At 41.8% G+C, this 16,831-nt stretch overlaps 1 protein-coding gene across 1 annotated transcript in view; it reads right to left on the bottom strand.

Annotated features, from left to right (window-relative positions):
- LOC122755230 overlaps nucleotides 1–16,831 on the bottom strand; it is a 124,451-nt gene that overhangs the window by 35,186 nt on the left and 72,434 nt on the right. The window contains exons 3-4 of the mRNA XM_044003553.1: nucleotides 14,065–14,120; nucleotides 8,481–8,632 (exon numbers count right to left, since the gene is read on the bottom strand). Of these exons, the coding sequence (XP_043859488.1) occupies nucleotides 8,481–8,632; nucleotides 14,065–14,120 (208 nt within the window). The remainder of the gene's footprint in view (nucleotides 1–8,480; nucleotides 8,633–14,064; nucleotides 14,121–16,831) is intronic.

The raw sequence follows: 16,831 nt of genomic DNA, 5'->3' as shown, positions 1-16,831 counted from the left end.
TGCTACCATCAATAATGACAATAACGTTCAGCTAACAAAGAAAAGAATCATTCCAATGTATTTTCCCACTAATCACTGTCCATCAGCAATTTCCTAATCTCTAAGATATATAACAAATCGCTTTCAGGGGACTCAGAGTTGGAAATGACCTGAGAGATCATTCATTTATCATTTCAACTCTCTGTTTGACTTTGTGTGTGTGTGTGGAGGGGGGCAATGAGGGTTAAGTGACTTGCCCAGGGTCACACAGCTAGTAAGAAAGAGTGTAAAGTGTCTGAGGCTGGATTTGAACTCAGGTCCTCCTGAATCCAGGGCCGGTGTTCTATCCACTGCACCACCTAGCTGCCCCATCAAATCTTTTTAAAGCTTTTATTTGTCCCTAATCAGTTAGACATATATATGACCTAAAGGTAATGGAATATTACTCTACCATAGGAAACACTGAATATGAAGAATACAGAAAATCAGGGGAAGATATATGTACTGATACAAAATGAAGCAAGTAGAACCAGGAAAACAAAATACAGAGTAACCACAAAGATGTAAATGGAAAGAACTGCAACAGAAAACCCAATACTATATAATAATAACTTAGCTCAAAGGAGAAAGGAGAAAATGCATATCACTTGCTCCCTCTTTGTAGAGAAGGGGGACTGACCATGGGGGTGGAACATTTTATATACTATAAATATCAAATGGGGCGGCTAGGTGGCACAGTGGATAAAGCACCAGCCCTGAGTTCAAATCGGGCCTCAGACACTTGACACTTACTAGCTGTGTGACCCTGAGCAAGTCACTTAACCCACCATTGCCCCGCAAAATAAACAAAAAAACAAAAAACAAATATCAAATGATGGATTGGTGAGTTTTGCAAATTTTCTTTTTCTTTTTTCCCCCTGATCTTTGTGATAATAGGATACTTCTCTGGGGAGGCAAAAGGGTAAAGAAATATCAGGAAATGAAGGTGAACAAAAGATATCAATAAAAATTTGAAAAACAAACATGAACAAACCCAGTCAAAATTGTAAAGTCCTCAAAATCTATCTTCTCTCTTTGTCAAACATGCAATTAGCATGGGTTAATCAGGGCTTTGTCCCAAGGTACTGATATAGACAGTGGAAGAGAAATCTTCACAACCTCTGTATATACCAAGCATGACCACCTTCTCCTCAGGCTGTCTTCCTTCTTAACCCCATGAGGCATGAGTTTCATTCTCCATGGTACAATCCTCAGAGCCATGACATTCCCCTCCTCTCCGACTGCACTAATTTTAGACTATTCTCTGGGCCATAGTTCATCAGGCCTCATCCACACCCAACCCCTCACCATCCTCTCCCATCACCCCTCCCCTCAACTGAATTTTCCTCAGGGTCAGTTTGGCCTAATTACAGTTCTCATTCTTGATGCCTTCTTGCCCTGCCCTCCCCCCCCCACACACACTCAGTGACTACCCCTTTTATCAGATACCCAATATCCATTTTCTTCAGCATCTCTCAGAACCAGGAAGGCTCACACATGAATCATTTACATTTACACTTAGACCTGCAGATTGACTGATTTATAATTCATGAAGCACTCTGTCAGAGGGGTTAATCAGCATTTACCTTTGAAGACTGTTATCTTTGATTGTGGAATCAGAGTCTTTGCTCCTTGAATTTCAGGTCAATCAGTTCAGAGATTTTGGGAGGGAGGGGGACAGGCGAAAATCACACTATTCTCTGCAGGAACTACTGGGATTTTCTGGGTCCTGGACCCATCAAGTCCTCAGGACAGGTCTCATAGCAGATCCCCTCTCTTTCCAAAGGTTCAGCTGTCTCCTACCTTACTTCTACCTCTTCCCCCTCTAAGCTGCATTGTGGATTTCCTCTACCATGTCCCAGAAATCTTTTCAGCCTGGAAGTTCACTCCAAGCTTTGGAATTTACCCTTTGGGAGTTTCCTCCACCCCAGAGGCCTCTGCCTCTGGATAGCTCCTTCCAAACCTCAATTTAAGAAGGGTGCACTCCAAACTTGCCCCTCCCACTGGAGGCATCCAGTGAGGCTGATGACTTTGTACAGCTCTGCCTCACTTAAATCCAATTCACTTGCAAGTCAAGACATCACCCTCCTGATATCATCGGTCCTTTTTGAAGATCACATCCCTGTTTTCTTCAGTTTCCGCATCTGTAAAATGAGTACCTTTGTCTCCTTACACACACACATCAGAATGGGAGTTCTTTGAGAATAAAGACTGTCTTTAATATTTGTAAAATACCTAGCATAGTACTTGATCAGTACCTAGTAAATACTATTTAAATGCTTACTGTTATTATTACTACTATTATTATTGTATTTGGATTTCCAGAACTTAGCATAGGGCCTTGCACATGGCAAGTGCTTAATAAATGCTTGCTGACTGATTTGCCCCCCCCTTACCTTAACCCAACCTTTCTCCTCCTATTGTATGAACTAATCCCAGCATATATATTTTATTTTAAATTTTTTAACATTAACTTTGAAAAATTTTGAGTTCCAAATTCTCTCTACCCCCAATTCCTCTCCCACCCATTGAGAAGGCAAGCAACATGATACCCATTATACACATGAAACTATGCAAAACATATTTCCATATTAGCCATAACTAGCATGTATATATTATATTTTCTGGTACGCTTAGCATTGACATTTTTCCTACAGTAACTTCACCCTTTCCCCTATTTAACAGCCTACTCAAATAGGTCCCCTAATTAGCTTGTTTTTATTTTAATTTTTTTTTTGTGAGGCAATTGGGGTTAAGTGACTTGCCCAGGGTCACACAGCTAGCAAGTGTCAAGTGTCTGAGACCGGATTTGAACTCAGGTCCTCCTGAATCCAAGGCGGGTGCTTTATCCACTGCGCCACCTAGCTGCCCCTAATTAGCTTGTTTTTGATCAATGACCAACCTGTATGAGCAGCTACCTAAAAGCAGTGAGCCCACATGACCAGAAGTTATTCTTGAAACATATGAAACATACAGTGCACTTTATCTGACAGATACTTAAGGATTTATTGTAGAGCATGACAAAGGAGGATAGTAAAAAATAGCAGATTTTCACATAGAAGATGGAGAACATGTAAGAGGAGTAAAGGAGAAAAAGAGAGGAAAATGGGAGCCAGTTGTGAAAGAGGCAAATTGCAAACTTCAGGACCTAGGAAGCTGTAAGTAACTATGAAACTCTTAGGTGGGCAATTGGGTCAGCAGGGAACATGACTGAATGTGCAAAGATATGGAAGGAGGTCAAGGAATTGTTAGGATAGAGGTCCATTAATGTGGACACTACGCTACTTGAGAATAGGCCACTTCATTGAAAATATGGAGCAACTAGGTGGCGCCATAGTGCATAGAATATCAAGCCTGGAGTGAGGAAGATTCATCTTCCTGAGTTCAAATCTGACTTCAGACACTAGCTATGTGACCTTGGGCAAGTCACTTCACCCTGTTTGCCTCAGTTTCTTCATTTGTAAAATGAGCTGGAGAAGGAAATGGCAAACCACTCCAGCATCTCCGCCAAGACAACCCCAAATGGAGTCATAAGGAGTTAGACATGACTTAAAGACTGAACCACAAAATTCTTTCATGATCACACTTCACCCTACCGGCTATCATTCTATATTTCTCCTCCCTTTCCCTGCCAAATTCCTAGAAAAAGCTGTCTATAAACATTGCCTCAACTCTTTCATAGAATTCATTATCTTCCTCCCCCCCCCCCACTCTACATCCCACTTCTTTTCCTAACTGTCACCATCCACCTTTCCAGTCACCTACATTCACAATTTTGGAATCTCATCCATCTCTTTAGGCTTCCTCAGCCCCCATGGCCAGTCAGTAGCCAAGTGTTTCATATTCAACCTTCACAATATCTCCCAAATCCACTCCCATTTTCCGCCCTTACCACAACCATCCTGACTGTGCCCTTCATCATCTCTCACCTAGAGAGGAGGCATCTAATTAGTTTCCTTCCCTCCCTCCAGTTTCCCTCTTCTCCAAGCCATCATCCTCCACACAGCTGACAAATTATTCCTAAAGTACAGATCTGACTGTGCCTGCCACTCCTCCATTCACAAAGCTGCTCCCAATCCTTCCTAGAACAAAATTCAAACATTGGTGGGCAATGTAACACCCTTCACAACAGGGTCCCCATTATCCTTCTGAACTGATTTCACATTGTTTCTTTTCATATACTCTCTGACCCATACTTTTGTTGTTCAGTCATTTCAGTTGTGTCTGATTCTCTGTGACCCCATTTGGGGTTTTCTTGGCAAAAGTTATGAAGTGGTTTGCCCTTTCCTTCTCCAGTTCATTTTACATATGAGGAAACTGAGGCAAACAGAGTTAAATGTCATGCCCAGGATCACACAGAGAGTAAGTGTCTGAGACCATACTAGAACTCAGAAAGATGAGTCTTCCTGATTCCAGGCCTGGTACTCTATCCACTGCACCACCTAGCTACCTTCGTGACCTTCTAATTCTTGTTCCCTATACTCGATATTTCATTTACCACTTCCACACCTTTGCACAGGCTATCTTCCACACCTGGAATGCTTCCTCTTCATTTCTGCCTCTAGGACTCCCTTGTTCCCTTCAAGACTCAGCTCAAAAGTGTCCTCTTCTACAGGAGACCTTTCCTGGTCCTCCCTTGAACCCATCCCTTTCAGTTGCTAGTGCTTTCCCCCTCCCTTGAAATATACTTTGTTCATATTTTATATTGATTTATCTATACATTTATTGTCCTCCCCTGCAAAGAGTATAAATTTCTGGAGGATAGAGACAATTTCTTTCCTTTTTTTTTTTTTTAAGTGAGGCAATTGGGGTTAAGTGACTCGCCCAGGGTCACACAGCTAGTAAGTGTTATGTGTCTGAGGCCGGATTTGAACTCAGGTACTCCTGATTCCAGGGCCAGTGCTCTATCCACTGTGCCACCTAGCTGCCCCTTATTTCTTTCCTTTTTAAAAGTTTTGTATAGTACAGGAAATGCTTAATAAACCCTTTACTGAATTTAATTCCCTCCTTTGGAAATTGAGGGGTTTGGATTAGATGACCTCTAAGGTCTCTTCTAACCAAAAAGTGACGATCCTATGATGGCCAAGCAAAAATCTGCCCCTTTTTCATTTCCAACCAGAGTTCTTGGTTCTGCATCCTGGGGCCAAGCAGAACAAGACATTGCTCTCCCATGTGACAGTCCCCCCACCCCAACATATGCAGACAACTATCATGGATGGCTGCCCAAATTGGGAACATCCACATAAACATTTTTGGCCCTCCATACCAGAGAAGAAGTCTGAATTATTATGGTACAGAAAGATAAAATATGTTGATATTATACAATACTATACATATATTTTATGCATTTCTGAGTTTCTAAATTTTTCTGGGTCATCCGCTGGTCTTCACATGGCATCAGCACCTTCCACAAAACTCCCACAAAATTCCCATTTAATTTCTTATACTGACTTGCCTCAGAAACCACAAGGGGGAAAGTCACAATGTGGAAAGGATAACTGTATACGGAAATGAAATTTCTGATGAGGTCAATCACTGAAATACATTTTAACTGGATCTGAGATTTTACTGGCCTTAGGGAATGCCTTCAGTACTAACATAGAGCAGAGAGCTGACTATGGCACTGAGAGTTTATATTATTTGTCCAAGGTCACACAGCCAATATGTGCCAGGAACAAGGCTCGAAATTCAGATCTCCCTGCCTCTGAGACGGACCGTCTATTCACTATGCCATAATGCCTCTCTGAATACTGAAATATACACTCTGTAAATGCAGGGTTTATTCTATTTTTTGGGCCAGGAAGGGTAATATTTTCTCTGCTCATCTTGACCATTTCCTTGCTTCTCAATTTTGGCTCCCTGGCATCAGTTCCCCAGATCAAGAGGATAATGAGCATCATCAATGAGTACAAAACAGGCCCTGGGCTCCAGAAGGACAGGAGCCAACAACTTGGCAACCCACTTCTAAAAGGAAGCTGATTCTTGATCTACATGCTACAAGATAGAATGAGATATTAGAGTAGGGGCTAAGCATACAGAGAGTGACAGTGCCTATCCCTAAAGGATAATGTTTTTCCTTCTCTTTTCTCATTTTATCTTATCATTAGTCCAGGGTGAGTTTTAAAGCTTTTAATTCTATGATCTTTTTATGCTTTAGTATGGAGAAGGAGATTGTTTTTTTTCACTAGACAAAATACAGCATCAAGGCAATAAGGCTTTACTGCTGACAGGCCAAATAAAGGCAAAGATTAGGGCTAGGTGAAAAAAGAACAATGACTTTGGCTTTTTAACTTGTATTGTGACTCATATTCATTACCATGAAGACTTGGGGAATACCTAGCTCTAAAAGGATAGTTATTTGTAACAGAGCTTTGTTCTCTGTTCAGCAGAGACTACATATCCATCCGTCACCAGAGTAGCCCTTGGCTGTGACCGTGTATGCCCAACAGTCACCACAAGGTCAGAGAAACAGCACATCCAGGAGAGACTCAGAGATAGCACATTCACTGGGGAGTAGATTTGATGATAGTAGAATGATGATTTCACTAGAATATACTAATGGTTTTACATACACACACACACACACACACGTCAAAGGGATGAAAAGTCCTTCCACTTGTGTACCTATGCATGTTTTCCCTCATGTATGATCACAATATATGTTTACTTTCCATATAGATATGTTTTTGTGGGACAGAGTGCATCAGCTTTATCAAGGGGGTGACTATCTTATGGCAAATTTTCTACTTATGCTGTTTTATTAAATGCCTTAGTGTTCTGCTGATTGTGTTTTCTTGTTGACTAGAGGAAAAGTAAACATACCGATAGGGGCTTGTGAGCTATGCTTTTGAGTGAATGTGGAACTACAGAGTCCCTTGAGCCTTTTCTGGGTAGCTCTCCTAGGTGCCCCATGTGTGAGGGAAGGGGTGCTCTAAGTGCTATACTTCCAAACACCTCTTTACCAAAAGAGAAACAAAAAAGCCAGCTGTGTGTTTTTGAGATGCAGTTAAACAGCTCTACACAGCCCTAGTCTCCCTCTTCACACTGTATCAGATCTCAAAGGGTGAGAGAGAGAGGAAGAGCAGGGAATGAGTCCACCATGTTGGCAAAGTTCCTAGCTTGCCACCCACCATCACCACCCAGCTGTTCAGGACTCTAAGCTCTAGCAGTTAAAACCTACAGTTTACCCTCCACCACCAAAACACAAAGCTCACGACTCACCACCACCATCTAACACATCGACAGAACCCTGCATTTCTAGTCTTTAAAACCCACTCAAAATCTCCCAGAGGGCTTTTGTAGTAACCATAGCAACCCTTAGCAAAAAGGACAGAAAGAAGGTAAGCGTTTGTTATGGAGAAGCACTCTTGGCCCCCAAAGAATGTCAGGGAGGGGAGGGTGTGAACTAAGTCATACAGAGAGGCAAATGTAATTCAGAAGACTTTGTGGGTCTGCCAGAACTCATGCCCTCCCTGTTTAATTGCGAATCATTTTCAAATGGAAACTATTTTAAGGAGGAGATGAGGGGGGACAGTTTGCCTGCAAAGGACTGAGGGATTCCCAAACCTCTCAGGCTCTAGGTGTACTCAGATAGAATGACCTTTGGGCATCCCCCAGGAGGTACCAAAGGATACTTACCTCATCTATAAAACAGAGATAATAACTGGACCTACCTCCCAGGGTTAAGATAACATATGTAAAGCACTTTGCAAACCCTAAAGCACTATATAAATGTTAGCTGTTATTATTATTAATCCAGGGCTATAGAGTCTCTACAGTGGGACTAGTTTTTGTGGGAGCATATGCTCCTAGCCCAGGCTGGCTGTAAGCCCAAGGACTCACAGGAGTTTTAGGCTACTTTGGGAGATTCCTGAGGAGAAACTCAGGGGGTTAAGGCAGAAATAACTTCACTCCTCTGGGGTGAACCTAAAGCTAAACCAAGCATAGGCCAGAAAGATCACTCTGGATTAGGTGTAGGAATCCTAGCAGCCTGATAGCCTATGAATTTCCCTGGTAAAGAACCCAGGAACCAGCCCGAGCTCAGCAGAAGAAACCTTTTGCCTAAAGGCTCCATTCCCTGGCCCATAGGGAGCCCAGTGGACAGTTCTTAGACCACAGACCAGAAGATTAGGGATTGAAACTCCCAATCAGCACAGCATTAAACCTTAAGTGATTTTATCCCTGGGGGTTATTCTATCAATAATACTCCCCGGGGCAGCTAGGTGGCTCAGTGGATAGAGCACCTGCCCTGGAGTCAGGAGTACCTGAGTTCAAATCCGGCCTCAGACACTTAACACTAGCTGTGTGATCCTGGGCAAGTCACTTAACCCCAATTGCCTCACCAAAATAATAATAATAATAATAATAACAACAATAACAATAACAATAACAATAATACTAATACTCGCCTATCCCACCACCATTTCCTCTAGAAATAGCAATGGGTCCCCCAGACCACGTACCTTCTCGAAGTCTCTGAGGGCTTGTGTTTGTCCCAAAGGGGCCTTTTCAAATGCTCTCAAGGAGTGTGTCTGGCCAAAGGATGCTTTCTCAAAACTTCTCCAAGGGTGTGATTGCATAGGGGGACCCCGTTCTTTAGTTTCACTGAGAAAAGCTGCCAAGAAAACAGGACAAAGGTTAATGTTAGTTTGTGGTTGGTACCCATGTTAATTTTTTCCCCCTTTGGTATATGCAGAACTCCAGCTCATCGAAGCACCTGCATATTTGGAACAAAGCACATGGGATGGTTTAAGACAGGATGCAAATAGCTTTTCTTTAGGTCTACAGAGGCTCTTCAATACTGCTATCTGAAAACATCATGGTGGGGCAGCTAGGTGGCGCAGTGGATAGAGCACAGGCCCTGGATTCAGGAGGACCTGAGTTTAAATCTGGCCTTGGACACTTAACAATTACTAGCTGTGTGACCCTAGGCAAGTCACTTAACCCCAATTGCCTCACCAAAAAAAGCCAACACCATGGTGATCCATCAGAAGATCATAGACCTAGAGCAGGCATCAAGTTCAGATCCCTCTTTTCAGATCCCAAGGAGGTTAAGTGACTTACTCAAGGTCACACATAGGTACATTTCAGAGAGAGGGTTTAAATTGTGATCCTCTGACTCCAAAGCTAGTTTTCTTTGTTTTTTTTAAATTGTTTTGTTATTTTATTTAATAATTTATTGCAACTAACAAGTGTTTCTTTTCTCTCCCTCCTTCAGGGAAAAAAAGAAGTCAAGCAAATAAATTCCCATATGGCCATGTCTAGGAATGTATGACTCATCCTGCAAATTTAGACTGTCAATAAGTGGGTAGCATTCTTTATCATCAGTCTTGTGGAATCATGGTTGATCAGAATCGATCAGAGTTCTTAAGTATTCCAAAACAATTTATTTTTACAGTGTTGTTGCCTACATACCAAATCTTGTTCAGTCCTTCCCTAATTGATGGGTATGCCCTTTGTGACCCTGAATTTTATGGTACCACAAAAAAAGGAGCTATAAATATTTTTCTAAATATTGGACTTTTTCCTCTTTCTTTGATCTCTTTGGGGTATAGGCCTAGTGGTGGCATTGCTGGGTCAAAAGACACCCAGTGATCTTTGAACTGTATGACAAAAGGACAAAGTCCCTTTGAACCCATTTCTTCAGCTCATTCTGTCTTAGCTAAAGAATGGTGCTGTTAAGAGGATAAAATTCTAGTTGTTACAGTGTCAAGTTTGGGGTGAGGTTTCTACCACGGAGGGAAGTCCAGCCTTAAACTTGTAGACTAACAATAGGGCTCAATTCAACAACAAAAAAATCAGTTAAAAGGAGACTTATTAAGCATCTACCATGCTTCACAAATAATTAAGCAAAGTACTATGCTAGATGCTGGGTATTTGCAACCAGCAAGGGAGGAGACGAGCCCTGCTCTCATAGCAACTTACAGTCTAACAGGGAAAAGAGGTATGTGCCAAAGGGCTCGACCAGCAACATATTACAGAAAGGGAAATCTAGGTTTAAGGCAAGTGAAAACTCTTTTTACCCATCAAAGTCATCCCAAACAGGAATGGACTGCTTCCAGCAGTGAGATTCCCTTCAGTGAGATTCCTCATCTTCCTGCAAAGCCTACATGAACGCTTTGTCATATACACCATAAAGGAAATTCAATTTAAGGAGGTGTTGGGGTAGAGGTCTCTTCTAACTCTGACTTTCAGCGGTTCCATAATTCTATGGAAAATCATGATACAAGGAACAGTGGGATACATAAAAAGAGAAGGCCTAGATGCAAGTCCTTGGATAGTATGATAACAACAATAGCTAGCATTTATATGGCACTTTAAGGTGTATATTTGGGGGGGTTTTTGTTTTTTTTTTGTTTTGCTCTTTTGGGTTTTTTTGTTTTGTTTTGGTTTTTTGAAAGGCAATGAGGGTTAAATGACCTGCCCAGGGTCACAGAGCTAGTAAGTGTCAAGTGTCTGAGGCTGGATTTGAACTCGAGTCCTCCTGAATCCAGGGTTGGTGCTTTATCCACTGTATTTCTAGCTGCCCCAAGGTTTATATATGTTAACTCGTTGGATCCTCACATCAGCTCTGCGAGGCAAGCACTAGTAATATTCTCATTTTACAGATGAAGAAACCGAGGCTGAGAGCTATTAAGGGACTCACCCTGCCAGGGTCACACAGCTAGTTGTGTGGAAGGCTCAATTTGAACACAGGAGGGCTTCCTGACTCCAGTTTTGGTACTCTACCCATTGTACCACCCAGTTGCCTCCTTATGAGAAATTTGAGAAGAGAGAGATCGCTTTCCCGTGAGAGAGAGAAAGGACCCCATGGACAGAGGAATTAGAACCCAGGGTGGGACATGAAGTGATGAGACTTCATCCAACAGCAATTAGAGGTGGCAATGGGGAAGAGTCCATTCTAGGAATGGGGGGACAGTATAAGCAAATCTTGAAGTTGGGAGAGGATAAGGTGTGAACTGGATAGAGAATAGTTCAATTTGGCTTGACCCTAGTGTATACCAAAAAGAGTAATACGAGATAAGGCTATGAATTGTTAAAGGTAAAATTCTAGCTAGACTGTCTAAAATATCTAATGAGTGGTCGCCAATAAATTATAAGCTTTAGCAAGAGTTAGGCTTTTAAGCATTTATTAAGGAGAATAAGAATTTGGTAAAGAGAGAAGAAAGGCCTACATTCATCTATCTATTAAAGAGAGAGTGCATTCCTAGCTCTGCTCTCCGCCAGAGTCCCCAGGAGAGAGCACCAGGTTCCCCCCTTCTTCCTCCCACAAGTAGACGTCACTTCCTGACGCCAAAGAAAAGACTCCTGGTCTTGCCCTCAAAGACCTTCACTTCATGGCGGAGCTTTTCTACAGTAAGTCTCCAGCAGGTGGAGTCATTCCAATCGTTACAGAATGTAGGCTGGAGCCAGATTATGGAGGGGACTGAATGCCAGGATCAGAAGTTCCTACTTTATTCAGAAGACAATGGGGTGTGACATTGGTTTTTAAGTTGAGGGCTATCCAATTTTTCTCATTCCAGCTGAATCACAGCATGTGAGAGTTGGAAGCAACTTTAAAGATAATTGTGTACAACCCCCTTAATTTACAAATGAGGAAGAAGGGCCTGGGGCAGGTGAGTGATTTACCTGAAGTTACTCAGCCAGCATCACTCTCATAGAGAATATGCCAGGGCACCGGGCACCCAGAAAGGGGGTGCAGAAGTGCCTGAAGCCTGTTCATCATCAATGCTGCTGGATTGACATTGGCAAGAGGGAGCTGGGCAAGAAGGCTGGCTCAGATGAGAATAGAGAAGGGTGGTAGAACTGAGGAACGAGGGAGAGGAGGGGAGGCAGATGGGCAGGAAACGTTCCATTTTTAGAATTTGATCCAGGAGTTTTAAAAATCCATTTATGCCATGGTGCTCCCTATAGAGAATAAGAAGTGAGGCATGGGGCAGCTAGGTGGCACAGTGGATAGAGCACTGGCCCTGGATTCAGGAGGACCTGAGTTCAAATCCGGCCTCAGACGCTTAACACTTACTAGTTGTGTGACCCTGGGCAAGTCACTTAACCCCAATTGCCTCACCAAAAAAAAAAAAAAAAAGAAGAAGAAGTGAGGCATAAGGGGATGTATAGGACTCACTGGTATATAGTGAGTCACCCCCAGCACTAAAGTGGCAGGATCCCATTTTTCAGAGCCACAGACTTGGCAGATGGACTGCTGGTGAGGTAGGCAAACATTCATCCTGGGATCGTTACTGCTAGAAGCTATACCAAAACTAACCCTACACAGAGGAACCTGGGCCTCCAGAGGCATGCAGAAGGCCAGAAGCTAAAGAGATGGTGACCACCAGAGAAGAGGTCTACTCTGCATCCTGGGGTTTAACAGAAACAGGGCACTCACTGAGAGAAAGTGAGATAGGGTGAAGGGGTTTAGGATCTAATGTACCACCCTCTGGCTTTAAGAAGTGAGAAAAATAAGCAGAATTTAAAAAAACTGAATGAATCAACAACTTTAGTAAAAACAGGGCTTCTTCACCTTCCCTATGCTTAAACCAGTGTCTCCACATTTGTTGTTGTTGCCCAGTCGTTTTTAGTCACTTCTGACTCTTCATGACCCCGGCTCGGGTTTTCTTGGCAAAGACACTGGAATGGTCTGCCATTTCCTTCTCCAGCTCATTTTACAGATGAAGAACTAAGGCAAACAGGGTTAAGTGACTTGCTTAGGGTCACATAACTAGTGAGTGTCTGAGGCCTTATTTGAACTGAGGAAGACGAGTCTTCCTCACTCAAGGCTCAGAACTCTATCCACTGCTCCACCTAGCTGCCCCTTACACAGTATGCCCTGATTATTTGTTGAATTGAAGCTCCTTTTTATTTTTGGTAGGCAAGAAGCAAGAGCTTTGCCATGACCACAATTTCTTAAAGAAGTAAGTACAGTCCAAATATCAACTGCTAATGAACTACAAGTCTGCCCTCACCATAATTCAATAAAACACCGAGGAAAGGCTGAAGGCACAAATAATATTTTGCATTCTCATCAACTTTCTATTCTTCCCCACAAATGAGGAGACATCCATTCATTCAACAAATGGGAGAAAGCCTAGTATAGTGGAGAAGACAATGGATTTGAAGTCAAATGACTTGGGTCTGAGCCCAGAGCTCCCATTTATAGCTGCAGGACTCTGGGTAAGTCATTTAATGTCCTGTGCCTCGGTTACTTCATATGAAAAATGAGAATATTATTTGTACTACCTACCGAACAGGGCTCTTATAAGGATCAAATGAGACACCATAGATAAGAACACCTTATAAACCATGAAACATTTTATAAAGTGAGCTATTACCTGAGAGCCTTCATGGTCCGGTGGATATTGTTGTAGATTTGGAGTCAGAAAACCCAGGTTTTCATCCTGGCTTAGCTACTCCCTCACTCTCTGACTCTGCATAAGTCATTATTGGAGTATGTGTATGCTTCCTCTTAAAAAACATGAGAATAACACCCAACCTAGCTCCCAGGATAGTTGTGAGAAAAGTACATCGTAAACTTTAAAGCACTATAGAAATGAGATCTGTTAATATCTAACACACCTTTCCTGAGCACCTAACGTGTGAAGCCTGGTGCCAGGAGAAAACTACCAGTCAACTGTTTTAAGTGGATAGAGTGCTGGAACTGGGTGGAGTCAGGAAGACCTGAGTGCAGATCCAGCCTCAGATGCTTACTAGCTGAATGACCCTGGGCAAGTTACTTAACCTTTGTCTGCCTCCTCTCCTCATGGGTCAAATGAGCTGGAGGAGGAAACGGCAAACCACTCCAGTATCTTTGCCAAGGAAACCCCAACTGGGGTCACAAAGAGTCAGAAGTGACTGAATTGACTCAACAACAACAAAAATGAGGATAATAATAGCTCCTATTTTTTGAGGTTGTTTTCTGGCTAATATTAGATAATATTTGTAAGTACTTGCCAAACCTCAAGGTGCTAACATAAGTGCTACGGCTGCCATCAAAAATATGGACAATGGGGTCATAGGGAACCAAGAGGCAAATGCTTGTGTCCATCTTACCTGCTACATGACTTGTTTTGGGTACCATTTCTCCATCATCCTCCAAAAAATAATCCCTGTAGGGAGAAAAGAATGGTTAAATACTTATCTATGGCCCGCAAGGCACTATCCCATCTTTCTTTTATTGAGTTTTTTATTGATGCTTTTTTAACATTGTTGATACTAATATTTTCCCCATTAGAATCCTGCCTTATAACCCATAATTTATAATCCTGCCTTATAGTTAAGCAAAACAAATGACACATCTACTAGGTCTGAGAATGTATGCCTCATTCTCTATCTGCAATCTACCACCTCTCTTACCACCAGTTTTCTGGAGTTAAGATTCGTCATTGCATTCATCTGAGTTTGGATATCTTTTAGCATTGTTTTCCCTGACATTATTGTAAGATCATGGTAAATATTGTTCTCTTGGTTTTGTATCACTTCATACGAATTTCCCAGGGTTTCTCTAAATCCTTCCTATTTTCTCATTCTTATGCTGCTAAAATATTCCATCACTGCAAGTTATTCAGTCATTCCTCAGACAGTGGGTATCTGATTTGTTTCCAATTTTCTTCTATCAAAAATTGTTGCTAGAAAGATATTGGTTTATTATGGAGCATATCTCTTTCTCTGTCTCTCTCTCTTTCTCTGTCTTTCTCACTCTCTCTGTCTCTGTCTCTTCTCTCTTCTCTCTCTGTCTTTGTCTCTGTCTCTCTCTCTCTGGCTTCTTTGGGGTATATATGCCCAAAACTGGTCGAGATGGGTCAAACAGTCTAGTCACTATTCAAGGGTACTTCCAAAGTGTTACAGTTGGACAGACCTAACATTGCTGTTATTTATTATTGGTGTTACTGGTGTTATAACATTGATGTACCTATCTTCCCACAGCTCCTCCAATATTATTCTCATCTATCATCTTTGCCAATTTCCACAGCACACCAACACTTCATAATATTGCTAGTTCTAGTGTTAAACTCTTTTGGTATACAGCACACACACACACACACACACACACACACACACACACGAGATATACCATTATCCAGTCAGATATCTGCTGGCACCATGCTGAAGCTGGGAAGCCAGGTGAGAGTCTATTCAATATAAAAACACCATTTCCCTCTAACAAAGATTACTAGTCCAGGGACCAAGTAAGAAAAAGGGACCTAGAAATATGCCACCGCTTATCCAGTTTGAGACTCATGTAGGCCCTTTGTTTTCCTTTCTTTTCCCTTAATGACCTATTAGCCATTTTCCTTTTTAAAAAAAATTTCAGAGGCTATACAAGATAAAGTTCAAATTGTTGCTACTTATTGGCTAGTATGACAAAAGGTATTATTGTAGGGGAGACAATTTGGGGACTGGTGAAAGAGGGTTGCTTCCCTCTCCCCCAAAACAGAAAAAAGAAAAAAAGGGACATTCAAGTATTTTTTAATGTATAAAACAGAAGAGAATGAAGCACAGACAAGGATAGCTTTGAAAATTACATGTTGAATTTATTATATGCTTAATAGGAAAAAACAAGCTATCCATAACAGAGATACATAGTTTTATGCATAGTCCCATTTTTCTGATGCACTCTATAAATGGAAATGCTCATTTTATTTGGTATTCGTTACATATTTTTTTTCAATTAAGACAAAATAAAATCACACACATAGACTTGATGGCAAGGAGGCTACAGATTGTTTTGTATAACTCATGGGTAACCTCAGCTTTTTCCTACTTTTATATTTTATTTCTTGCTCTTTCACCTTCCCCTGGTCCCATTCATTCTACGAGTGATGATACACCTCAACAAAGACAGCATTGAAAAGTCAGGATATTACCTCACTACAATTAACTTTTAAGACACAGTTTCCAGGAATGTATTACCTCTAAAAGCAGGGGTCACATAAATGCCTATTCCCATGAACATCGAGAACATCATAATAGGAGAATAAGAGAGAAAGAGAGCCATTAAATAGCTCTGGGGCCTTGGGCTAGTTACTTCGACTTTCTAGGCCTCAGTTTCCTTTACTGTAAAATGATGGAATAGAGAGAGACGGTTATGGACACTTCTGGCTCTAAAATTTTAAAACTCTATATTCTAATGGACATTTAACCAAACTAGCTATCAGACCTTTCTCCAAGGAGCTCACTTTTGTGCTATCCAGACATGACCTCACTCACTGCATATACATTATAGATTGGCTGAACCTATACAAAGTGTGACTGAGTGTGGAACATATGGACAATGTGGCTAGAAAGCAGCCTTATCAGATGCATCTCACTTCTCTCCCTACCGGAACTTGCTGCTTAGCCAGTGTCAATCAATAAATAGTAGGGCAAAAAGGTCAATTCAGATGGATGTAAAGTTAAGAGGCACTCGTGGTTCCTCAGGGGAAGGGGGGGAAATCACTTTAGGTCTATTAACATCTCAGGTTTCCTCCTCCCTTGGGTCCAGAGAGTAGAGCTATCTCAGTTGCTCAGCAAGATTGGGAAGGAATTTAATCATCCCTAAGGGAAGTAGACTCAAAGTGGGAAAAATAAGGAGTGTGTGTCTGAGGAAGCAGAACTTGCAAACTTTTCTGCTGATCTGAAACGTGGAAGAAAATTGGAAGAAGGATAGAAACAGGTCCTAGTCAGTTTAATTGGGTAGGTATTTAATTAAGCGCCTACTTTTAACAAAAATTCTGAACAACACAATAACCAACCACAATTCTAAAGGACTCACGATGAAACGTGCTACCCACCTGTGGATGGTGAACTTCAAGCCCTGGGGTACAGATTGAAGATTTTT

The sequence above is a fragment of the Dromiciops gliroides genome, chromosome 4 (genome assembly GCF_019393635.1).
Source record: "Dromiciops gliroides isolate mDroGli1 chromosome 4, mDroGli1.pri, whole genome shotgun sequence".
Lineage (NCBI taxonomy): Eukaryota > Metazoa > Chordata > Mammalia > Microbiotheria > Microbiotheriidae > Dromiciops > Dromiciops gliroides.
This window is presented reverse-complemented; position numbering and strand designations above follow the sequence as displayed.